This window comes from Zeugodacus cucurbitae, chromosome 3 (assembly GCF_028554725.1).
Source record: "Zeugodacus cucurbitae isolate PBARC_wt_2022May chromosome 3, idZeuCucr1.2, whole genome shotgun sequence".
Classification (NCBI taxonomy): Eukaryota; Metazoa; Arthropoda; class Insecta; order Diptera; family Tephritidae; genus Zeugodacus; species Zeugodacus cucurbitae.
Window position 1 is genome coordinate 59,099,889 of NC_071668.1, and position 27,803 is coordinate 59,127,691.

Sequence of the window (27,803 nt, forward strand, 5' to 3'; positions counted from 1 at the left end):
TAGTTTTATACGGAATAAACGCGACACAGTACAAAGAAAGCGTGCGCGTGAGTAAGGTCGACACACAAGTGAAAGCGGAATTGTTTTGTAGATAGTCGCGTTTTGTGAAAGGACAATAATAATAATACGGATGAAGTGATTTTTGTGTGAAGTGTAAAGTAAGGATAAACTTAAAAAAAAAATTAAAGTAAATAAAGAAAATAATAAAAATTAATAAAATTAATAAAAACATAAAAATTAGAAAAAAATTATAATGAATACAAAAAAAATCCTAAAAAATTATATATAAAAAATAAACAAAAATGTAGTTGTGATTGAAAATATGTACTATGATTGAAGCTTATAAATAAAAACCAAATATAATTTATTATAAACCTTAAAATGCAAAAAAAAAATTGCTTAGAAACTGCTAATGTGCCGCCCCTTTTTTAAGTGTCAAAAAGTGTACTTGACATACATGCATTTCAATTAATACCGACGTGTACCATCAATTGAATTTGCAAAATATATAAATATATGCAAACGTATATAATATATAAACATACATACATACGTACATATATGCCAATATACATACATACATATGTAAATAAATCCAACTTTGCATATGCCGCATGCAGTTAATTCTTTGCCAAGTGTATAAAAATTGCAAAATACGTTGCAAAAATAACAACAATCACATTTTTAATGAAATCGAAAAAAAAAAACAAAAGAAGAAACAGTAAAATTGTTAATGAAATCGCATTTAATCAAAAGTTTATTTACATTTCAATTTTTTTTGTTGTTTTAGCTTTCGCGTTGTGTCTATCTTCTTTAGCGGTCATATACTTAGGCGTCTCGGCACTTTGGTCATTAAACGCTGTGAGGGACTTTTACTGAAAGTGTTATTGTTTTTGTTCAAATAATTCTTCATACGTTTGCTGTTTTTTAAGAACTTGGTAAGTATGAATCTAAGTTAATATATTATATAATATAATATTATAATATAATATTATTTGAAATATATGGAAATAGCTAAATTTTTTTACAATTATTTACACAAGGAATGGTTGTGTTTTAAAAATTTAAAAAGTGTTTTTGGTGCATAAGCATTTCTTAAACTACAGAAACTCTGTCATAACACACACACTAACCCAATTTGTTGCAAGCATAGTTAGAAACTACTTAAAGGTCGATAAATCCTTGTCGATTAACACCAGACACGTTAAAAAGAGGGATAATATCGCAGAAACTTATGCACGTTGTTTGAGAAATTCGGCATTCTGTCACAAGTAGTGTTGTTTTGATTTTTTGTTGATTCATATTGGGGCTACAAATGAAGATTCCGTTTATAAAGCCAACTGCGTGACTATTTAATCACGTAAAAGGATGTAATAACATATTCGAAGTGATAATGCAATAAAACAAATTGAACGGATGCACACTAAACACGGTAGCAACTAAACAATGTTTTACTCAACTTCAAGAACTTACTACTTCAAGAATTCGTGTTCCTATTTCAAAATGTACTTTATCTTTATTTTCTTTGTGAAAGCTCTTTACACTATCAGAATTTTCCACCAAAACCTTCAACTGTATTTTTTTAATAGACCTTTGGTTAGGCTTTATGGCTGTTCTCCACAAGAGGGGGAAAGCAGACTATAAGGACAGTTATTAAGACTCAAACAAAGCGCTGTGAACCTACTACAAATCTGCATCTGCATACTGTTTACTTCTATAGCCGCCAATTCGCGAGGATGTTCAAAAATTGAGATCCGCGGAATTTTATTTTTAATCTTGTATAGACGTGGCATTCCATAAGGAAGAGTTGAGCGCCCAGACAACTTACGATTTTCCTTGAGTCAGATGGATTTTGTGACCCTTGTCCAGCTCAGCTCAAGCCCAACTGTCCAGTAGGTCACAAGGGCGTAAGTGCTCCTATTTGTTCGCATTCTACTGTATTAAAGACTGGCGTGCCTAACCTTTAAAGCTCATTAGCCTTACGTTATTACCTAGGACTCCTCTGTGGCCAAGCACCCAAATCTAATCAAGAGATCTAACTGGTATCGCCTGAAAGTGAGGATAGATATTTCTTTACCAGTCTCGGGCGCATAGTCAGTGAATCCCAGAGTGAATCATCACTTCACTGAAGGACGAAGGAAGCAACAGATCCGCTGCCTATCTATATAGCATCCACATGCGCCTTATAAACGCTAAAATAGTCTTGAAGACATTTGAAGCGCCCTCCACCACACAAAATTACATTTACAATAAGGGAAAATTTTCGAAGATGTCAGATTTTCCCCATGATGAAATTCATGTTACAAAAAACACAAATGTGTTAGCTTTTTAATTGGGAATGTCGTTCACATGAAAGTTACAATAAGGCTGATTATATAATATATTAAATAAATTTTTGGTCACTATAATAGACGCACTTAAAATTATTAATTATTTTTTTAATTTATTAATTTTGTTTTTAAAGAAAACGGATTTTATTTTTAGTGAGTGTAATTATTTGTCTTATTAGTATAAAATTATTAACAATCAGAAGAACTGAACGCCAATCATTGTGTAGAGTGCCAGATTGAACACTTCAAAACATGTGCTCTTTCGTACATTGAAGGCGTTAATATTTGCAATTGCCATACAGGGTTGATTTTTTTAGACGCATAAGATTTTTTGAATTTCTGATTGTACGCTGAACGGTTGAATTTCTTGTTCTTGGCTGCCGACTTAGTTGAATTAAAAACAATTCTAACAATTTTATAACCCGAATTTTTCTTTCAACTGGATCTTTCAAACATCTATTAACAGTTCTGGAGAAACGATGTTTTTGTTTGACAGAAGTCTATTTTTAGGCGCTTTCCCATTTTTGCTTCAAATAATGCTCAAAAATAATAGATTTCATATTCGATTTTTAAATAATCAAAATTAAAATTGTCCCTACATAAGACAAAAAAAAACATGAAGTGCGTCTGATTCAATGACCAATTGAAAACTTGTGAGATTACATCGATGTTTCTAAAAACTTCGAATGCGCAGTTATGTCTTCGCAAAACTATGAGCAGTATTTTATAGAACAAGATTTTGGTCAACTAAAGCATATCTAGTAGTAAGTAGATCAGGTTATTGAAGAAAAAAATTGGTGTGTCTAACCTATAACCAGGAGGTCTGTAAACGAAAAAAGTTACTGAAGGTCGATTTTGGAGAAAACGGTCACTTCGGTAACATTTTGAATCTCAATTTACACAAACTAACGAAATTTATTGAAAAATTCCTGGAAAATTATGGGTCTATGCTCACTCAATTTTGAACCAACGAAGATACCGGAACGAATCTTTATTCAAACGTTGAATTGGAGGTGTTGTATCATCAAACATAAAGACCTCAGTTTTAATGTATAATATTTTACCAAAAATACCGTTATATCTCTCAGACATTTTATATAAATCCAGAAGGAATATATTTCTTCTAATAATGTGCCTCTATGCTAAAATCGGGTAATAACTTCCTCTAGCTCTCATGTACCTGTTATTCGGATTTTTTTGTTTGGATTATGTGAGCGTATAGTGTTGGATATAATGCAACTTAGTGGCAAAATTTGTTGAATTCGATACAGGAATGACCCCATCTCTCATATACTATATGAAATGATATTTGTTATTCTGTTATTCTTTATGCCGAATATATGGGCCAAATTAAAAAAATTATTTAAATAAATTGCGAGAATATAAAATGTTCGGCGACACCCGAACTTAGCTCTTCCTTACTTGTTTTTGTTTAATTTGAAGATCTTGTCTTTGTCTTTATCCAGAGAAGGAGTTCAGGTATAACACTTAATTTGAATCCTAAGTAAATAATGCCAACCTATTGTGTCTGCCTATAATAAAAATGCATTTATTGTAGTAAGCACTCTCATTTTAAGCCAATAATTATGTATGCCAATTCGGCGCTAGAGACGTGACGCCACTCATTTGCATACACTGAAACGCTGACACGCCAAAACTAAAAAAAAAATAGCACTACTATGCCTGAGAGGAGGTGGGTGGTACATAGATTGTTAGCTCTTTGCTAAGACTGAGCGCAGAATATAACTTTTGTTTTGTTCGTGGCTATGCTGCACTCAACTGTTACGATACCATTTACTGTTGCTAACAGCGCACATGGCCTTTTAAACATTTATTTTGTTAGTAAATATGCCATGGTAATGCATTTCCGGGAGAGACAATGCGAAGACAATGACCATCAAAGGCAAACACGCGTACACAATCGAACTAGAAGTTTTTTTTTTGTTTTTGTTTTTTTTTTTGTACACAGTCGAACATTACGCTCTACGCTCAGGCGGCTGCCAAGAGTTTGTACATTATTATGTTATATTGTTACTTCGCGCCCAACGATGTTTTTTCTGTTTTTTGGTGGGCAACTAACAGAATGTTGGCATAAAGCTTTGAACCACTCAAGTGAGTCACACAGTTGCAGAGCGAAGGTCGTTCGTGGCGGTTCGTAAAATTGTGATTTAAATGTAATTTAATAAATAAATAAGTGAAATAAGAAGCGATTGACTTGTTAAATTACATGTATATAATGTAATGTATTGTTCGAATAATTTGTTTTCAGAAAATCACGTGCGTGTCTCAAGAGTGCAAAGAAGAAGTATTAAAAAAATAAAAAAAAATCAATTTTTAGGACCAAATCTTCAAGAGACATCTAAAGTGCAACGTTTCAAGCCACTTACTGTGCATTTCTTATACGTATTAATATAACGGCAATCGCAGCAACAAAATCGAAATTTCGTCATAGCGCACTATTTCTATGCGCTCGTTTTGTGCCCTTTTACATAACCTCATTTACACGCATCAAGTATTTTCTTTGCAATAATTAAATGCATTTCAAATAACGGCAACTTAAACCTAGTGTGTGTTAGTGTTGTTGCTATATATGTTTACATAGTTCAACTGTTTTGTGTGCTTTTAACAATCGTCGCATTGCCACAACGGTGACTTTGTCAATAACGATTTTTCCCGGCGTTGAGCGTTTGGAATGATTGCAAGCAATTATAATTACTTGAACGACCAGTTTTCAGTGTAGAAGAAATACAAAAAAAAAAAAACTAAAATAAATACAATTACAATTCAGCGGCAAAAAGATGGCAATGTTAAGTGCAGAGCTGCCGTTAATGCATCTCAATGGTGTTGCAACATTTGGTGAGCAAAATAATTACAATTAAATAGCATTTATTATTATTTTATTATTTAATAAATAATAATCGGAGAAATACAAAATTACAGTTAATTTAAAACAAGTAATTACTAAAAATCCCCCACAAATATTATGCTCGTAGCTAAAAAGTGTTTCAAGAACATATACTTTCATAAAAAACAACTGAGAGTTGTTATTTATATGCTGTCAGACTGGCTAAAATATGCATTTAGCGCTGAAATTATGTGCTAACCGCTAAATGCATGGAAAAATATGAGACAATTAATGCGCAAGTAGGCATTAAGATCCGTAACTGCATTTAAATAAAATTAAAATAATTCCTTACTTCTATCCAGTGTTAGTCACTTCCTTCGCTTTTATCTTCCAATTGTTTCACTCTCATCCTGAATACATTTCTGCCGTTAATAAAATTCTCCCAGATTCAAGTTTCAACTGGTGACAATAGCCAACTTGACTGACCTTGATTTTAGTTTTTTGCCTTGAATCTTTAATTGGCCCTTTAACAGCTACGAATGCGCTCGCTCCTTTAGTTTACATACGAATATTTGACTGAAAGTGTAACTGTTAACGGTCAGCTATTATGGAAATGCAATTTAACAGCAGTTGACAGCTATAATATAGTAACAGAAGATATATAATTTAAAATTGTTTCGAAAAAAAGACTTTGTAATCACGAAAATCAAAGTACAAAATACTTAGCATTTAAAGTGAAAAAATCTGAAAACCCTTTCTATCGATTGCCAGTAGGAAAATTGTATATTTCTGATGCATCGCTGACCAGCTGACCGCTGACCATGTGTCTGCACATGACCCTTATGGGTTTGGAAACCCGGTAGATCCTTCCTACCCGATTTGATTCTTCTTGCCATCGTTCAGACAATACATTGGTTTATCAATGTAGGTCACATTTTCGGGTGACAGCTATACAACAATCTTGGCAATTCCGTATACGATTTCGTTGCATTTGAAATCTTTATGGCCTGGAATCCAGTAGAAGTGTAGCCGCATATTCGACATTCTCTACTGCTACCCCTTTTACACTTTTGGCCGATATGCGAAACGAAGTTATCTTAAATGACATCGTCTTGGACGCCAAAAACTGAAGATTGACTTTTCCTTACCGATTCCACGATACATTTTGGACTGGTAACTGGCACTAAAATTTCATTTCATTTTCACTATCTTAATCCGAATAAGTGCTGCAAGCCAAAGGAAGTAACAGGCCTGGGATGGATGACAATTTAGTAGTGGTTGCCTTTCAACGAATCTAGGCCTTTGGGCCTAGGCCTTATTATATCCTCCCTGACTCAACCTGTGGTTTTGATAAAATTAGGTAATTCAAAAGGTCTGATGTGTGCAACTTCCACCACAGTTGCGATTCTTTTCCTATACACTTTTCCTATACAGAGCCTTACCATCCATCTAGAAGGTGTTTTGTCTCTTCTTCTGCTACTTCTTGGCATCTTCTGTAGTAGTCATTGTAAGTATAATTGTCATATAATCAGACAATACCCCAGTAACATTTCTACTAAGATTCGTATGTCATTCCTTTTAAATAACAATAGTCGGCATGTGCGGTCCTATTCCATTCAGGCCACGTCTGTTTGTTTGTTTGTTGAGAAAGTCAGTGATTGTCAGATTCAGCTATATCTACAGCATACTTTTGGATTAAATATCTGCACGTAGCTAGCACGTCGTTCATACCCTTTTTGACAGAACGAGAAGGCTTTCTTTAATTGAAGTAATACCAGAAGACGCTGCAGTGATCCGGTAGCCGGAAGTAATCTAATTTTTCTGAAAAAATCACCTGCCACTCGTTTGTCTAGTTTGGATCCGTCTGTATAGCTACTTATCTCTGAATCGTTGTCCCCCTTGCCCTTATTCAAAAAGATGTGTATGATGTATTGTGTAAATATGTATTTACAAATAAAATTCTCAAAACTCAAACCAAAATCAAAACCACATGTTAACCAAAAGCATATTTCACCCTCCAACCGCCAACTGTCGTCAGAGTCAACGGTGTTCAATGTACTCTCGAGTCGTAAAAGCATAAAATCAAAGGACCAGTCAAATAAAATGAACGCATTAAAAATTCAAAGCATTAACTGCTTAATTACGTCAAACGAAATATTAAAACAAAAGATATAGACAAGCATAAATTAAAAAGTCACCGAATGAGCGACAAGTTGAAACTGCAATAATGAAACCAAAGCGTAATTCTAACTTCCATATATTGAAAATGTTTCGGTTATCGCTTTAAACAGGCTTTACAATAACTGTTGGACATAAAAAACGTTCAGTTCGAAAAAAAAACAATAAAAATTTGGCATAAAGTGTGCGACATGTGCGTAGATCATATATAATACATATATCACATACATAATATATACATACATATTTGTATATATAGTTAGGTACAAATCTACGTGATATGCTTGCATAAAATTCATTTAAACTTGTATCATAAATCGTTGATCTTGATATTGAAAGTGAGTGAGAAGTACAACACACTGTGTATGGTAGTTTACAGTATATCGGCATTAATTGTGATAATTTTTGATTGTGTTTAAGGACATTTCCTTTGTTTAAGAAAATGTTGCTTGATAAGATCTATGCAATATCATGATGATAATTTCATGATTTTCTCGTTATATATATGTAGTTAATTTTAACGGTTCAACCTCATAAAAAATTTAAAAATTCGAGGTCTTATTTTTATTACGATTTTTTTATGTCTAAAAATGAACAATATGTGGATCAGCTTGATAAGGCAGGAAGTCTTCCAAGATTTTTTTTTCATACAAAGATTCCGTTTATGCTAAAAAACTCATCTGGCACGAAATATCCTCAAGTGGTAATTTATTCCGTGCTAATTGAAATATATTGCCAGCCAAGGTTCATTCAAGTTTAGAAAGGGGAAAAAAACTGGAACTGGTTAAAACTTGACAAACAAAAACTTTTAATAAATTTTTACCAAATTTTTACCCTTGTCAGTAAAACTTATAAAAGAATTCGAATATCATTTAGAAGTGACATTGTGTAACAAGGGGCAGGGAGGGGTCAAAAGCTTTGTGACATCACATTTCAAAATTTAGGGCAATATCGTTTACCGCTCTGCTGCGCTCCTGGGTGGACTGCTCTGTATCACGCTGATCACGCATAAGCATAATTAGGTTAGGTTAGTCTGGTCGGCCTGCAGGCCACGCATAGACCAGTTATGGTCCTTTGCGATACCAGAATGGAGTGCCTTTACGTGTTCCCTGAGTAGTATTCATCGTTCAGGATGCCTGCGCCTGTCGTGAATTTTAATAGTTTATGAGGCTTCACTGACGATATCTCCTCTAACCTATCGTACTGTGGGGCCCCTAAGTACCTAAAACGTTGTCTCGCTAACGCAGGACAAACGCACAAGAGATGCTCCACTGTTTCCTTGGTGCCCTGCTCTTGACATTTTCTGCATTCCTCCCCATCTGACAGCCCCATTTTATAGGCATGCGCCGCTACAAGGCTGTGACCGGTAAGAATGCCAACCATGGTCCTACAGCCCTTTCTATCGAGCTCCAGTAGGAACCTTGTATATTTTTGATCTACCGCTTTGCACATGACTTTTGCAGTTTTACACCCCGGCAGATCCTTCCATCGAGATATGATTCTTCTTGCCATGCACCTGTCTATTTCATCGTATAGAATTTGCATGGGTTTAGCGATGTTGATCATGTTTCCGGGTGACAGCTGTACACCACTCTTGGCAATCCCGTCTACGATTTCGTTGCCCTCGATGCCTTTATGGCCTGGCACCCAGTAGAAGTGTAGCCTCATATTTCTGGCGACCCTCACCACCGCTGCCCTGCTGCTCAGGACACTTTTGGCCGATATTCGACACGATGTTACTGCCTTGATTGCCGCTTGGCTGTCTACGTAGATGTTAATTTTAGAGTATTGGCCTTGTGTGCTGGAGGCTAGCTCTGCTGCCTTCCCAATAGCAAAGACCTCTGCTTGTAATATACTGCAGTGGTTCGGCAGTTTGAACGGTTGTCTTATGCCTAATTCCGGACAGTATATTCCTGCACCTACTCCTTCATCCATTTTTGAGCCATCCATATAGATATTTAAGGTGTTGCGTGTAGTTACGGTGCCCTTGCGCCAACCATTCTTTTCCATGGTTACGGTGCCTCTTTCCCAGTTGTAGAATAGGACCAGATAGTCGATACCTGTCAGACTGCTCTTAGCAACCGAGCTGTGTCCGAAGGATCTATATGTGAATTCACCTATTGCCATCAGTCGACCCGCCGATTTCGCCGCGCAGCTTTCGGCAAAGAGATCTATAGGTGGCAGGTTTAATATTCGTTCTAGAGCAGCCGTTGGGGTGGTTCTTAGGGCCCCCGTTATACATAGCGCTGCAAGCCGCTGAACCTTTTCCATCGGCTTCCGATACGTAGATTTTCTGGTACCCGTCCACCATACCAGAACCCCGTAGAGCAGAATTGGTCTCACTATTGCTGTGTAGCACCAGTGCATGAGAGTGGGAGAAAGCCCCCATAAGCATAATTAAGTATCTATTATTTCTTGACTAGTCATTCGTTGTCTCTGTACTTTAATATTTAACTAAATGTTGATTTTTTTAAAGATTATTCAATAAATATAAGAATAAATAGTATAACCTGTTTTTTTTTTATTTTATGATAAATCCATAAAATTGGAAAATGAGTGACGTCTCGTCATGGTTGAGTTCAAAATGTGACCACTTGTGACAAGGAGGGGGGAGGGGTTAAAAAGTCCTTAAATTCGTGTCCTATGGATGGCCCCTAAGTTATTTGATTTATATTTATATATAGCAACTGCGATCAATTTTTGTAAATATCAGTGATTTACAATCGCAATTGCAATTCAATAATTTGAGTTCGATCACAGTAGCTATATAGAAGTTCAGTGCTTTTGTTCGCTCACAGTATATATAGCAGTTCAGTGATTCTAATTCGATCGCTGTAGCAATATCAGTTCGGAGAGTAGAAATCACAGTTCAGTGATCACAGTAGCAATTTTAGTTGCGATTTCGATAATTTTGGGTACGGTGATAACAAAAGCAAGTAAATTTTGGATATTGTTAAAATTAATAAATATATGAAAATGTGAAAAATTAAAAAAAAATAAACAAAAACAAAAAAAAAATTGTGGAGTACAAATTCTCATAAATTCGTTTTTTTTTGTTGCAAAAATAGAAATATCGCTCATCACTAATAGGGGCTAGAGCAAGCATTAACCTGCTTTTGTCTAGCTTTAGCATAGAGGTATACTATTAGAAGAAACACATATCCTTAGTTTTTTTTAGAATATCTGAGAGATCTACCAACAATGTCGGTAAAATATCAGCCACAAACTTCATGTTCTATATCTGAGGTCTTGAAAAGTTATGCTGCGATTTCGGAGACATCTTTATATTTATTTGAGCATAGTTTTGTTCAAATATCTTCACTGATACTCAACTTATATCTTATACCCCTGACAGACGCCGGCGTTATTGCGGAATAACTGCTTTAATAGGGTAACCCCTTCGATTTTAGAGAGTTAGTGGGAGTTCGTGACATTTTCGTTGGCAACATTGTTAAACATGGCTGCTTTTAACCTATTGTGAATGAAAATGCATGCAATGAAATAGATACTTTTTTTCTAAAATGGAAGTTCTAATAACAACGTATTTATGTACATTTTTTTAGTAATGAGTGATTTTGTACTAATTGTGCGGGTAACCGCAATATTTTCTTTCTATTCAATTTAATTTTACTGATATGAAATATTATGTATTGCCAATCAGCTGTTTATGGGAGTTTATAACTCGCTTTGATGCCGTCTGTCACCTACCCTTTGTGGAACTGATTAAAAGCGCAGTTAATCCGAATTAACTTTGCCGTCTGTCTAGGCTATTAATGATAGTAGGCGTTGTGATACCAAAGAAATATTATGAACCGAATTAAAATTGGTCTAGTAGGTTCATAGATAGATTGAGATTACATACTGAAGATACTAAAAGACATCACTTCAGAAAGTTTGGTTAACATAGCTTTAGCAGTTTACGAGATATGTATGAAAATTTCCCAAAGAAAGTTCAACCAAAAATGCCTAGTGTGATTCTCTGTACCAATTTTTTTCATAACTTTATATATGGTTTAGTTATAGCAATTTGCCGTAGCAGGGATCCGATTTCATTAAGATGTATAAATTTTTACTCAATTAAAAATATTTGTCTATAAATTCCTACATTTGTTTAAAAATTAATTTTCAAATTCTCAAAAATTTAAATCAACTGCCGCCAAGCAATTTTTAACCTTTATAAGGTCAATTTTTTAAATAAATATGTATGACCTACTTTTTTTGTTGAAATATTTATAAATGGCCACTGGCTTGCGCATCTCAAAACTGCATCGGAAAACTTGTTAATGCCGAATTTTTGTCGACTTATGTAGAAAATATGTAAATATGTAGGCTTTAGGACTGGTTGAAACACCGCCAAGATATATCAATATTTTAAATGTATGTAATAATATCATTAAATATGTGCATAAGTTGGTATAAAGGTCTATAAGCGCACAGGGCACCATAAGTAAACACGTTTGTTTGCTCAGTATATAAATATCTGCGGAGTACATGGCATGCAGCACGTGAATGCAATGGCATTGTGCGCGCTTATATACAACTGTTTGTATATAAACTACTCAAAATGCCGCCAAAGTCGCTCACCATCACCACGTCAGTATTTTATCATTCACAAAATCTCTAAAAAAGCAAGCTCGATTCGCTCAGTGTTCTCACAAAACAAGCTTTGTAAACAAAGCCACTGATACGATGTTCGAAAATGAGTCAAATAAGAGAGAGAGAGAGTGAGAGTGATTTTCGAACTTCCAAGCTCAGTCAACGGCTTTGCGCGAGATCAACTCCTACCACTTTTGCTCCCAACAACAAACAATATTGTCTGCGCTCTAAAAGCGACTCAACAACCCATTACTTACTGCTTACTCTAATTGGCACACACCTAAACACAACAACTTCCCGACATTGTTGAGGCCCTGAGTTGATGTGCAGAGTCAGCATGCTCCAAAAGCGCAGCTGAGTTAAAACCAAGCTTGTCTTGAATGCTTTTTAACTCGTATTGCACTAAAGCATATATGCATGTATTTGTGTAAATATATATTTTCTATACATAGGCAGATCATCTGGGGGATTCTGCGTGGAGAATAAGACAAAATATAAAATATCTGCTGCCTACTTAGGGCATAAACAGTTTGCTTTGAACTACGCCACCAACTGGTTGAACGGTTCACAATTAAGACGCGCTTTCGCATTCGCTTAAGTTTACGGTCGCGCCGGTTTTTGGAAAAAAATACAGAAAATAACATAAAAAATTATAAAAAATGTAAATTGCAAATGTTGTCCAATTAAGATTTGTGCTTATTAAAAATGCTTCAAAACGAGTTTTTTCGCGATAAAAGTTCTAGTTCGAATGGAGATTTGTTTGATTTGAAATTCAAATGTAGTGAATGGAAAAATTTGCGTAAATTTTGCAGCTGACGCTATATATTCAAATTATGCGTTGATTTACGGTGGCTTTCCAAAAGATCTTATATAAAAATTTGAAACATCTGAAGTTGTTCTTAAAATTTGCAAAAAAACACGTATCTTCCCGAATAAAATAAAGAGAGAAGAAACATGTGGCAATCGGATTTTAAAAGATTAATTTATATATTGCCAATGAATTTTATTGAAAACTTTTAGAAATATGTTTTTGTCATAGAAAATGATTACATTATGCATAATAAAAAAAATATTATTAATTTTTTTTTGGTGATTTGGAAAACAAATAGTTATACTGCTAAACAAAATTATGACTCTATATATAATCTAATTTACAAAAATTAGTAAACCACTTCAAAAACAGCAAAACCTATTGTTGTTTTTTTTTAGAAATCTAGAACTTTTGAATTTTTACAAAACATTTAAAAAAATATATTTAAAGAGACACGAAAAATTTAGAATTTTCAGGAATTTTTGTTTGCCATTAAATCATGTTATTTTACAAAAGTAATAATATGGCATTATTACACAATGTTTTGACTTGAAGTCCCGAAAATTTGAAAAAAATTATAATTTCCAAAGTTATAGCTGTTTGTGTGGACTGAGTTCTTTTCTTGCGGTGACAGTCATAAGTCTTTGGAGAATAATCTAAATTCAATCGAATAAAAAAAACTAGTTTTATAAATAGATAATCCTGGGCCTGAAAAAAACATTTTTGTTTTTTTTTTTTTATAACAAAATGGCGGCCTCAGGAATTTTATTTTTGCAAAAAATCAACAGTTAATTGGTCTTAAAAAATCGAAATTTTTGAAGTAACAAAACAACTTCAATCAGGCCCAGGATTATTATGTATTCTAAAAGCTGTATAAATTTCATTAAAAACTACTGAGCGGTTTTCGAGTTATATAGTTTTGAGATAAACACATTTAAACGTTTCGCACTAGCGTTTTGGAATGCCCGAACGCTCTTTGTTATTTGTGGAATAACTCGAAAAGTAATGATCGGATCAATTTCAAATTTTCAGAGAATATTTTTTGAAAATCCTAACTACCCCTTACCATTAAACGGCCAAGCTCTTAATTCAATTTACATTAACTTCTATTAAATAATAAAACCGATAAATTTGGTTGAAACAACGTAAATAAAATTGCTATTTCTACCTACTTCTTTAAATAAAAGCTTTTTACATGCTACAGAATGCATGAAGGAATCTTTCCGTTTTTTTTTTGTTGATCTCCAAATCCGATCATCAGTCAAGTAGTATTACTGACCATTTCGAATTCCAATTAAAAAAATATGGAAAAATTTTAAACAGCTGATAAAATGTAACCTTTTGCGTTTAATCTTAATTGCTCAAATGGCCATTGATTTCATATACAAATGTGCATACATATATTGATTTATTGATCGAGGTGACTCCAATATGAACTTGAAAAATATAAAAAAGCACATTTGTTTAAAATAAACATTTTTATTGTATGAACTGTCTGGTTCATATTTAAATACATTAAATTAAATATTTTTTTTAAATAATGATAAGCAAGTCAATTGAAAGGCTATTAACAGCAACCATTTTTTTGGAATTTTTTAGGTTTGAGAAGTCCAAATTTTGAATGAAAATAAATATTTATATTTTGCACAATTTAAAAATTATTGAATCTTTACATTGATAATATATAATAAATGATGACAATTAAACAAAAAAAAAACAATTAAATTAGCAGTTTTGAGTAAATAAATATATTAAAATATTTAATCAGTTGTGATAATTTACAAAAATATTTTTTAAATTTAAATTTCTAGATTTTAGAAAAAGTATAAATCTTAAATAGTTTACAAAATAAAAATATATGAAATGTTTCTACTTATAAAATTTTTAAAAATGCCTTGATAATACAAAACAAAAATAAATAATTTTTCTAAATAAATACAGTTGAACTTCCATAACTCGACATTCTCTATAACTCGAACTTCTATAACTCAAATTTCTCCATAACTCGAACTCTTCAATTGATAATAGAAGTCAAATTTCATACAAATTACATTCCTTAACACGGAAGTCCCTCTAAATCGAAGTTTTTTGTGGATTATGTTGATTCGAGTTCTGGAAGTTAAATTTTAGTTATTATTTTTAATATTTTTTTTATTTATTTGCCATCTACTACATATACTAAAAGAAATAAAGCTAAAATCAGTATGTTCATGTTCACTTTGAGCACGTGTGAATTTGAAGTTTATTGACCAAAGCGGCAATTTAAGTAAATATTTATTTCTATTATTACTAGCCAAAATTTATTATAAACATACAAGCCTATTTATTTGCAAAGAAATTAGCAATATGATAGAGGAAATATCTCTAGTAATAAATTCCAGTATTTGGAAATTAATCAATGAAACTGTAATGGTCAGCAGCATCAGCAAACATATATGTATTTTAAAGATTTAATAAATTTGAAAACAATTAAATAAAAATTTAGAAACCGGGACATAGTAAGTTTTGATGGCAAAATTTTTTATTTGATTAAAAAAATATACTTAACTAAATTAAAAAATTACTCCAAATATTTTTCTTGATTCAAAACAAACATTATTATTTACTAAATCTTCCACTTGCAAATATTATATTATACTTGAGAAGATATAAATTATTTTTTTTTTTTTTTGGAAATTGTTATACTCTATATAGTATAGTATAAGTCAGTAGATATCACATACCAGATGAACTGGTTTCACTTAGCGTGTGGGCAATGTTCAATCATGCAAGTTTACGTCAGTTTTTGTTTACCGATATTTGACTTTTATTGAACACCTCACTACACACGTGAAAGCTATGAAATAAATCCGAAAAATGTTGAATCGAAACATGCAAGCTATTGCATTACAAGTCTCAATAACTGAAATGAGTAATCAATATGGTGTCAAGTTTATGAGCTCTCAATAAACAATAGTAATATATGATACATGTAAGATAAATCGATAAAGATGAAATCACATGGAACTTTCGATTATGTGTGTAGCATGAACAAGATTATCTTAAAATCGAACAGCGATCAATATTTTAGAGGATTGAGAATGCTGAATATGTTTATTCCGTCAAGATCTGTATATTTATCAAATCTATATGTAAATCATAAGAATGTATTATATTATAAAGTATAATATAGTACAGAAGATAAACTCTACTGATATTATATTATATTGACCAAATTTAGATGAAGCAAAATCAGAAAACTATTCACTAAACTTTTAAGTTTAGCTATATTTCCATAACGGTCTTTTATGATTTTATGGCTAGAGGGTTCAATAAGGAAATTGATAATTTTTCGATTTACTAATAATATAGTATTTCGTACAGGTATATTAAGGTACCGTAAATCATAGTTTTATAGACCATCTATACAATTGTCATAGTCTATAATTCCTAAATCAACGTTCAATTTACACACCATAAGAAAAATTTTGTTATTTCGAACAAAATAGAATTAGAAGAAGAGTGATGTAGATACAAAATGAGAAAGAGAGAATATTAAGGTAGTAAAGGGTTTTTCAATGAGAGCGCTACAAAGAAACTATGGAACTCGATTTCTTTGCGTGGCCCCCACAGGCACGCTTACAGAAGTTCATACGCTGAAGCCAATTTTCGACGGCATTCAAGCATAAATCGGCCGATACTGCTGCAATTTCACGTTCGATATTCGTACGAAGTTCATCAATCGTCGCTGGCTTGTTGGCATAGACCATAGACTTGACATAGCGTTCACTAAACTTGGTTTTCAATAAATCGATTGTGACATTCGCTGTTTGGCTTGTGGCGCCTTACTGTTAGAACCACATATTGTCCAAGTCCATATCATCCCATTCGGGCCAAAAATATTCAGTTATTATTGAGCGGTAGCGATTCACAATCATAGTATCGTACCGGTCCTCATCATTACGGAAGAAGTACGGCCCAATAACGCCGCCGTCCCAAAAACCGCACCAAACCGTAATTTTTTTCGGGATGCAATGGTGACTCATGGAGTACGTGTGGGGTTTCTTGCCTGATCAATAATGCATATTTTGCTTATTGACGAAGCCATTCAACCAGAAATGAGCCCCATCATAAATTAGACGTAGCGTAGTAAGTTTTAATAAATTCGACCCGTTGTTGGATTGTATATATTTCCATGATCAAATGGCAAATCTTACTGTAGAGAATTGTCAAAAGAGCGGGAAGGAATAGGCGTCGTTTGCTATCCCTATCGGTCTACTTTTGTAGCTACCCTATTGCAAACCCCTGTAACTGTAAATATTAAAATTAAGAAAACATCTAATGTGTTCACTAGTGTAATAAAATATATGAGTTAATATTATAGCAATTAATTTAAAAAGTGTTAAGAAAAAGTTTACTTTTTATAAGATAAATAAATAAATAAATATCCAATTTGTTAAGTGCTGTAATTAAATCTATAAATTCTTAACAAATTAAACCTTTTATAGGCATGCAATTACACCATTGCAACTTATTATATTATCGTAAAAGCAAAATGATAGCTCATCAGCTCCACAAACATTTTAAGTGTGTCATAAATAATGCGAATTTTATGAATTTACAATTCGTGTGCGAGTTCAAGTTTGTATGCGATTTTATTGTTATTTCTGGTTTTCTTTCTTGACTACTTTACACAGCGCCTTCACAAAGTCTGTCACAAGTGTCTGTTTCTTTCCAATGTCAAGGTTGGCACTTGTTAGTCAAAGCGGGGAAATTCCATATAAAACAAATAGCAAAAAAGGCAATCATTAGTATTGAAGTCATTTGAGACTAAGTCGCTTGAAATTATAGTGCATATATGTAAATTGTGCGTCAATTAATAATAAAATATCGACCCAATTACGCGACCCTTAATTTTACGCAAATTTTTCGCAGTTTTAATGTTGCAAAAATGTAAATAAATAATGGAAATGAAAGATAAAATCGACTCGTTTTAAAGCATTTAATATAAATACGTACAAAATATAAATATATTAATCCGCAATTAAATTCATGTAATATTTTATCAGTAAACAATTAATGTATAATTGCAGTGATTAAATAAAATCAATTAAAATATACACGGAAAAGCAGCCACAAATCATAGTTAATAAAATACAACAAAATGAGTAAGTAATTGTGCAATTAACTGATTAGTGATTGAACACGTAGTCAATCCTATTAGCGTGCGGCAAATAAAATGTGTCGAGGGATTATAAAGGGATTTTATCGGAATGAATATTTATATATACGCAATAATTTTATTATATATAATTATAAAAAAGTGTGGTTTGAAAATTGTTCAACTTCAGTGGTTGTGGTTGGAAGGATTATTATTAACCCTTATGGCCTTTTCACACAGCCAAATTAAATTAATACATTAAGATTATAATTGAGACACCAGTTCTTATATCCTTTTTGCACAGCCAAATAAATTGTCCAATTAAAATTTTTCTTGTTTTTGTCCTTCGCACTGCCAGCTACTCGATAATCGATCAGCTGTTATACATTTTTGTTTTTGCTGTTTATAAGACGTTGGAAAGTTTCATCAGCTGATTGATATTTTTTGCAGCGTCATCTACCGTCGTGTAGCGTTAACAACAACTCGCAGAAAAAGAAAGTATATATAATTACAAATGCGGTCTTTGTCGCAGAGTTGCATTTAATTTCCAAGTCGATTAAAATTCAATTAAAAATTAATGTAGATTTTTATTTTGTATGGTAAATCGATTTTAATAAACGTTTTCATCGAGCACAGGCCGGTTAATTGAACAATTAGCTAAAGGGCAAAAAGGCTATAAGACCATAATTGAGAAATCAATTGTTTTTGCTGTTCATAAGAAGTAGGAAAGTTTCATCAGCTGATTGCTATTTTATCAATAACCAGAACTAAATTTACTGTGTGAACCGCAGAGTAGCATTCCATTTTCAACTCGATTTGTGTTCGATAAAAATGAATATAGTAAAATAAGATTTTTCTTTTGTATGGCAAATCGTTCTATACCAGCGCTTTAATTGAGCAAAGGCCGATTAACTCCTGTGTGAAAAGGCTATTACTAATTCGAGTTTTCTGAGAGTTTAAAATGATTGGATTTAAATTTATAATTAACACTTTTGAGATTGAATTCATTAATCCCTTAATCCCATGGTCAGAGATGGGAAAAAAAGAAAATTGTCAGAATTTTTTTTGCTATTAAATCATGTTATTTTACAAAAATAATAATATGGCATTATTACAAAATGTTTTGAGTTGAAGTCGCGAAAATTTGAAAAAAAAAATATATAATTACCAAAGTTATAGATAGCTGTTTGTGTGGACCCAGTTCCAAAAAAAAGGCCCTTCGGTGGCAATCATAAGCCCTTGGAAATTCATCTAAGATCAATTGGATAAATTTAATAAATAGATAATCCTGGCTTTCAAAAATTAAAAAAAATAGCTGCCTCAGGAAATTGTTTCTAGATTTTCGGGAAAAAATCAACAGTTTTGGAGTGCGCTCTTTGTCATTATTCACAGAATATTTTTAAGATAAAGTCAAATAGGTAAATGTGTTGCCGACCCCTAAATAGCTTGTTAGCAATATCGGATCTAAATTTAACAATTAACTTTTGAATAAAAATCTTTTTTCGGAGTTTTGAATTTTGTTTGATTGTAAAGATAAGATATCGTATTTTCCCTTGCCCTAAATTGCATTTTGCATATAAGAAGGAAATTTTTTTTTGATAAAAATTATACAATGATTTTCTTATTTTCCATAAGGGTCTGGATTGGTTGTTTGAAGCAAATTATAGAAAATTTAAAATTTAATTTAATTTTATAAATTTTTTATTTAAAAATTAATATTTTCAGATTTTGATTAGAAGTGAGTTAAAAATTGAAAATTATACCATTTCATCCTTTTTCTCATTACATTTATGGTAACCCTATACAAATCAGTTCTAGAAATCTAGGTATATAATTGAACAACTCTTGTTTTTCGGTTTTTGTAATAATTTTAATTTATATATCAAACGAGTTCCTTCAATTTAATGTCTTCAAACCACAAATCTAACCTATAAATAACCACAATGAACATCAAAAATAAATTTACACTCAGGCAATCTCGAAACTGTCAACGTTAATAGTTTTTTTTCACATCTGAAGCCTTTAGTAAATTACACGCGAGGCATTTCTGCCCTTTTCCCGCCCTATCTTCTTCTTTTTTTTTGCCATTTAACTCATATTAGCTCAGTCATCTAACATGTGTACATAAAAGCCCTCAAATGACCTTAATTTCTGTGTATTCACTTAAATAGTTTGTTGGCTCTGCACAAACACATTTAAGTCGTCTATGCATGTAAGTTTAATTAGCTGGGTAAAGTTCAAAGATTTTTTTTTTATGCCACTGACTTTGTGTCATGTTCAAGTTTGTGGAAGCAAAATTGATGCAAGAAAGATGTAAACCAGTTTGACCCAGCGACAGTGTCGAAAGGGCTAAGATTAAGTGATGACACAGCATAACTTTTGTTGGGAGAGACATGAACAGTTCATGTTAGATACAAATCTGCTGGAAACTAGAAAAAAGGTGTCTTATAGCACTAAAGCACTGAATAACAAACTGAATCGAAGAATACGAAAATATAAAAATGCAGTTGGACATCCATAACTCGATCTTCTATAACTCGAAGTTCTCCATAACTCGAATTCTTGAATTGGCAATAAATGTCAAATTCAATACAAATTACCTTCCGTAACTCGTAGCCTCTCTAACGCAAAGTTTTTTTTGAAGATTATGGTGATTCGGATTAAGGAAGTTCAACAGTCGTTTCGAGGAAGTCCCATTAGTTCCACGAAAAATGACAAGAAACAGATCTGACAAAGATTTGAATAATTGTGTTCTGCTCATGTCCATTTGTCTAGTCTTGACCCGAACATAAAATCCAAATCCACTCTTAAACATAACCCTTGGTCCAAGTTGTCGAAATAAGTTGTTTACTGAATCTACCATTAGAAGATTGTTGTGTTAAACCCACAGAACACTCTGAAGGCTCATAAAATCTTATTATGTCCCGTCCTTAGTAGTTTTTAAAGTATATTTGCGTGACTCAGAGATGTCTTCAATTTTTCAGAAACAAAATTCGAAGATTCAACTATTTCTAAACTTTAATTTTACAATTTTCTAAATTTTAATTTCATTTCCAGGGATCCCAACAATGCTTTCCGAAGTCTCCGAACTGCCCGCGGTGCAATTGGGCGAGTACACGCTGCAATTTGAGCTGGGCGAACCAACAGAGCGTGCCAAGGAAGTGGCTATAAGGGAGTTACGTGAAACACCAGAAAATAAAGAATCGGCGACTAAAGAACTAACAAGGTTATTGGAAGGTAAAATTTAATAGTTGTACTTAATTAAAGTCTTAATCGGTTTTTAAAGTTCCTGGATAGGTTTTAGAATAATTCTGTGCAAACATGAAAATTGTTTAATATAGTGAGTGTGATTTACTTGTTTCTCTTTTAATGACTTAATGGTTTAGATTTCATTTCACATTTATTTATTAATATTTTCTTGAATTGTTTCAACTGTAAAAAACAACAACAATAATTATTCATTTCAAATTTAATGTTAAACATAAAGTTGCGGTTTTAATCTCTCGCTAATTACCGTGCAAGTAGCTTACAAACTATATACAAAGCTATTAAAAAGCGCAAAAAACGTTTATTATTGTTTTATAACACCGTTATTAATTTTAAATTACAGCTTGTTGGGTTGTGAAATTATAAATAAATATTTGCACATTCATATTTGTATAATAAACTTCGGCATATTTACTTACTTAAGTATGTAAATATGTAAATTTGTATCCCATAATTGTCACTAAATTGCTGAGAATTTTTTTTTTACTTTTTAACTTCATACTTTTAGCACAATAATTACTTAAATGGTATTAGTATTTGCAAATATTATCTTAGTAATTGCTAGAAAGAAAAGCGTTTTGTATTTTTTTTTATAATTTACGTTTGTTTTCAAGCGTTAGTTGGCTTTGAACTTTGTAAAACTCTTTCTAAGCAACTTCAAATATGGCTTTTTAACATGAAGAAAAGCGAACTAAACTTTCGTCGCGGGTAACTAGATACTTCTGATAGTATATTTCGCCCGATCACTTTTGATTATTTATTATACAGACATATTAAAATTTATTTATTATGTAAAAGGTTTTTCAATAAGAGCAATACAAAAGTTTACATAAAACAAATACGGTTTGGGATTTAAATGAAATTTTATTATTCCTGTGACAGTACATTCGATGCCATTATACATATATGGAACTCGATTTCCTTTGGCATGGCTACCATGGCCACATTTGCAGTAGTCCAGACTTTGAACCCAATTACGACGAAGTACGAAGTTCATCAATCGTCGCTGGCTTGTTAGCATAGATCCTAGACTTGACGTAGTCCCATCGCACGACCGACGTTCACCAAACTTGGTTTACAATAAATCGATTGTGACATTCGTTGTGTGGGTTGTGGCGACGTCCTGTTGAAACCACATATTTTCCAAGTCCATATAATCCAATTCGGGCCAAAAGTACTCGTATCATTGAGCGGTAGGGATTCCCATTCACCCATTCACAGTAACATGCCGGTCATGATCATCACGGAAGCAGCCGACCCATAAACCTCATCAATTCCTAATTTTTTCGGGATGCAATCGTGACTCATAGAGTACGTGTGGATTGCTGCCTAACCAATAACGCATATTTTGCTTATTGACAAAGCCATTCAACCAGAAATGAGCACCATCATAAATTAGACGTAGCGCTCTTAAAGTTGAGGTCACCGACTCTGAATTTCGGAGGTAAATTTTAACAATTTCGATTCGTTGGATCTTAAATCTTTCCATGATGAAATGGCAAACCTTACTGAAGAAAAATATCAAAAGAGCAGGAAAAAATATGGCGTCGTTTGCTGTCCTTATCGGTCCACTTTTGTAGCGTCCCTTTTGAAAAACTCCTTTATTTCTTCTTTCATATAGTTTATAAGATATTAGATTATTTTAAAATGTGTGACGGTTCCTACAGAAGAACAGAAAAAATAACCATTTTATCCGGCCATTCTTGGCACAATATTACTTTGTTCAAATATTTTCTTTCAGCGAGTACTATCTCCATTGAGTTCACAATAATGTTTCACTGTTCTTAAACTTTTCGTTTCCCACGTCGTGCCGAAGGTTCGCGACACCATCTATTAAATTTGATTTTTGTCTTACGAACCGTTAACGGGTTTTAACGGGTTTGGAAAGTCCAATTGTCAAACTTTGTCTATAGCAGCCACTAGGTTAGATAGGTTTTATGAGCTTGACGATGTTCGTTTGATAATTGTTCATTAATTCTTGGACAAAAACAATGCTGTACCGATGCCCCAGCATATCATATGGAGATGCCATACATGATTCCGTGTGACTTTTTCCTATTTCCAAAAATAAAGAGAACCTTAAAGAGTCGTCACTTTACAAGCATACGATAAATTTGGTGCCAATTAGGTATACCAAGCGAAGCCAGGTCCTTCTCCACCTGGTCCTTCCATCGGAGTGGATGTCTCCCTCTTCCTCGGCTTCCACCAGTGGGTACTGCATCGAACACTTTCAGAGCTGGAGCACTTTCATCCATTTGAACAACATTACCTAGCCAGCGTAGCCGCTGCCTTTTTATTCGCTGAACTATGTCAATGTCGTCGTATAACTCGTACAGCTCATCGTTCCATCGTCTGCGGTATTCGCCGTTGCCAATGTTTAAGGGACCGTAAATCTTCCGCAAAACCTTTCTTTCGAAAACTCCTAGTGCCGTCTCATCGGATATTAACATCGTCCACGCTTCTGCACCATAAAGTAGGACGGGAATGATGAGGGACTTGTAGAGTTTTTTTGTTAGAGATATTCATTACAAACTCATATTTGAGTTCAAGGTCACCTTATATCTACAATATGTATCAGAAAATAGGTAAATCATATAATATAATCTTGTGTCACAAGTCTGTATTATTTCATTATTTAGCGTCAGTATATTACAAAATCAAATAGCTCAAAACATTACCGTGAAACATATGCCTCACTAAATTTCCCCCCACTCGAAGCACAAAAACTCTTGTTTTTTTTTTGGAGATTTGAAGGTCACTGCAATGAGTCGTCACCACCAAGGGCTATGATTGTAATAAAAACTGTCGAAATTATCTGCTACGAAAAAATCTCGCATGAGAAGCAGCACATGTAAACCGCGCGTACAAAAACAAATAACTACGTATGTATGTATTTACAAGTATTGCATAATAAAAAGCGCGCTATGCAATACACTTGCACACCATTGTATGTAAATATGTACGTATGTATGTATGTACATGCAAGTCAGTGTCAACTGAGTGCTGAATCAGTATCAAAAGTGTCATTATTATCGTGATGGTCATAGTTATGGGCATTTTTTTTCACAAACATTCCCAGATTTCCAAGCGTCATCATCATTGTGGCGCTGTCGTAAAGTTATACGACTATTTTGTTTTTGTTGTTGTTTTTGAATTTTCGCACACACTTTTTTTATACTTTTGTATGTATGTATGTAATTGTGTGCGGTAGAGGAAGCACCTTAACATACATGCGTTCTCCAATGCTAAAATAAACGGAACCAAGTTTGCGATTTTTTTTTGCAAATTTTAATTACCCAGTAGACAAAACGGAATGATTGTTTTTAAGAAACAATAAATCACAGTGTTTTGCGCTCAATTGTATACATACATTTTTCTCTGATCAATCATTAATTGTTATTTTGAATTTATTTTTCTTATTTGGTTGATTTATTTAATTCATTCACTCGCGTTGTTTGGGTAAATAATTTTCTTATCTCAATTTGCTCACTCGTTTTCAATGTTTCACGTGTTTTCTAAGGTATTTTTTATTGTTTACAAAACGTTTCGTTAATTGATTTCATGTGTAATACGTATCGGCATTATTTATTGTTTATGAATTATAAACAATAAGTTAGGTTAGGTTTGTTAGATTAGGTTATTAAAGAGGTGAAGTACCCAATGTTAAAGTAGTATTTAAAGATAATGGGAAAGTTAAAATATACTCGGATATGCCGATGGAAATGGTTCAGATATTTCAGGCCTTTGCGATCTGAAATAATGCATTTAAGGTAGTCAATTAATATAGGTAAGGAGATCACTATTCAGAACATACCTAAGTAGTATTTGAGTATTAAAGTAATAGGCGTAGGCATAGCTTACAAGCCGAATCAATAATAATCGTTTTTTCTTCTCGAAATTTTACGCCAATTGGAATTACCTATTGAAACCAGGTCGTTTTCCACCTGATCTTTCCAGCGGAGTGGAGGTCTTCCTCTTCCTCTGCTTCCACCGGCGGGTACTGCGTCGAACACTTTAAAAGCTGGAACGATTTCGTCCCTTCGGACAACATGAACTAGCCAGCGTAGCCGCTGTCTTTTTATTCGCTGAACTATGTTAACGTCGTCGAATAACTCGTACAGCTCATAATTCCATCGTCTGCGGTATTCTTTTGCCAGTGTTTAAAGTTTCATAAATCTTCCGGAAAATTTCTCTCTCGAAAACTGACAATGTCGTCTCATCGGTTGTCGACATCGTCCACTCTTCTGCGCCGTTATGCAAGACGGGAATAATGAGCTACTTGTAGTTTGGTTTCGGTTCGTCAACAAGGGACTTTTCACTTTTCAATTGCTTACTCAGTGAAAGGAAGCACCTGTTGGCAAGAATTATCCTGCGCTGGAAATTGGGAGGTGGGTATCCAACCAATATGAAGCAAAACCGCCTTCAAACCTTTTTTTGAGGATTCCGGATTATGCGCAAGACCCTAATCTTTCCATAACATGGTGAAAAACGATGATAGCTCCTGGTTAAAGGTTCTAAAAACGGTTATTTTCCTTCCTGATGTCAGCAAATTCCACTGTCTTGAACCTAATAGCTCAGCATAAACTTAGGACGATCTTATTAGATCGTTTGTTTTCAGGACAATAGGAAGCGTCTGTTTTTTCAGCGCTGTTCAGGTCTAAATTGTTGCTGAAGGAACCTCTCTATATTTAATATTATACCACCTGTGCAGTAGCGAGGCCCTTCTGGTTTACGGTGGACCGAGGTCCGTGGTCATCACCCTTCAATCATTGGTGTGCTTACTGGTCATTGTCCAATAGGCACACATGCGGTGAGATTAGGAATCAAGCCAGAAGTTAGTTGTCAAAGTTGCTTAGAGGAAGGCGAATAGGAATCATCCAAGCACTTCTTCCTGCAATGTCCAGTATTCGCCAGACAAAGGTTTAAACACCTCTGTAGGCACACTTTCGGCGGATCCAGCGAAGTGACTGCAAACGCCATTAGCCGACTTAAGAACTTTATAACGAGTCCAAACGATTTGTCGTAAGGGTTTCGGCGATCCGTAAGGAGCATTTGGGTATCACAAAGACAGTCGATGACGTCTAAGTGAGATTCTCTGTAGATACGAAGATCTATCTTGAAAATACCAGACACTTTTATCATACAAAATCATAAAATAAAAAATAATACATGTTAGAAAATCTTTACTATCATTTTCTGAACGCACTTTATGAAGAAAAAAAAGTTTTGTGTGGTAAAATCGCAATCCTTGGTGTCTAGGCGTACCAGAAGTACGCTTTTGTCGGAATCTGAAAATTTGTATTTTTAATATTTCATATTTAAAATAATCTCTTCATTATTTTTTCTTTATTTCTTGCAGCCGAGACAGATTTGCTCTATCCAAAAGACAATGATGAATGGCTAGTGCGTTTCTTGCGGCCCTGCAAATACTATCCGGAAAGTGCGCGGGATTTGGTAAGGACAACAAATAGCAATGAGAGTTCTCATGAGTTATTCACATGGTCACTTAAACAAAAACTAATAAAGTTAAATTAATGTATTCTCCATAGAAGTATGTAATTGAACACACTAATGATCACTTAAGCGAAACAGAAATATTATAACAGTGTAATCAACAAGCCCAGTCACACAAATAACTTGAAAGCCATAATTTAATATTACTTTTAATTACACACGAGTCGTAGCACATACTCATTATGCGATTATTTTCAGATCAAACGTTACTACGCCTTTAAACTGAAGCACGCCAACGTCTATGACGGCCTTGTGCCCAGCAAAGAGGCGAACATTTTCGAGCACAACATACTCACAGTCTTTCCGAATCGCGATCAATGCGGTCGACGTATCTTATTACTCGAGCTGGGCAGTAAGTACACTTGTTTATTATTGTTGTTGTACTTGGTTAGTAAAATTAAATTCTCAATTTTCGCAGAACGCTGGAAGCACAAGCAAGTCACACTCGATGAGGTCTTCAAGGGTGCTGTGCTCTTTCTTGAGGCAGCCATGTTGGAGCCGGAGACACAAATTTGCGGCGCCATTGTGATATTCGATATGGACGGCCTGAGTTTGCAACAGACCTGGCAATTTACGCCACCTTTTGCTAAGCGTATTGTCGACTGGCTGCAAGATTCGGTGCCGCTACGTGTCAAGGCCATACACATTGTGAACCAGCCGAAAATATTCAATGTGGTCTTTGCGCTCTTCAAGCCATTCTTGCGTGAGAAACTGCGTTCGCGTATCTATTTCCACGGCAGCGATCGCGAGTCGCTGCACAAACACATTTCGCCCAAATGCTTGCCACCCGCCTATGGGGGGGATTTGGAGTTGAAACGCGTCGACGGCAGTCAGTGGTACGAGTTGCTAATGTTGTGCGATAAGGAGTATGTGGCGATAAACTCATATGGTTACAAGAAGAAGAAGTAAGCCGCTGTGGTACAGAGGCTGCGCACAATTTTTGGTAGTCAAAATTAGTTGAAAAAAAAATAAATTTTTGCCAATTTGCTTAAAATATTGTCGAACAAAAACAACTCAAAAACCACAAAAAAAAATTTACAAATTAAATTTATATACCGTACATTTCCATGTTGCTTAAGTGATATAATTATAAATTTCAAAATAGTTTTTAAGTTAAGTGTA

The 27,803-nt window shown here is 33.8% G+C and overlaps 1 protein-coding gene across 4 annotated transcripts; it reads left to right on the forward strand.

The window, feature by feature from the left end:
- Nucleotides 1-27,694, forward strand: LOC105216165 (alpha-tocopherol transfer protein-like). Of its 4 annotated transcripts, none has more exons than XM_054226445.1 (6): nt 1-158; nt 791-938; nt 20,958-21,137; nt 26,527-26,621; nt 26,880-27,033; nt 27,100-27,694. In XM_054226445.1, exons 3-6 carry the CDS (start codon nt 20,969-20,971, stop codon nt 27,588-27,590), a joined length of 909 nt encoding a protein of 302 aa, XP_054082420.1. In that variant the 5' UTR covers nt 1-158; nt 791-938; nt 20,958-20,968; the 3' UTR covers nt 27,591-27,694. The 4 variants fall into 4 exon arrangements, with proteins under 4 accessions (XP_054082420.1, XP_054082417.1, XP_054082418.1 ...); XM_054226443.1 differs by lacking the exons at nt 1-158; nt 791-938 and adding exons at nt 12,476-12,610; nt 17,833-17,907; XM_054226442.1 differs by lacking the exons at nt 1-158; nt 791-938 and adding an exon at nt 4,453-5,186.
- Nucleotides 27,695-27,803: the final 109 nt, after the last annotated feature.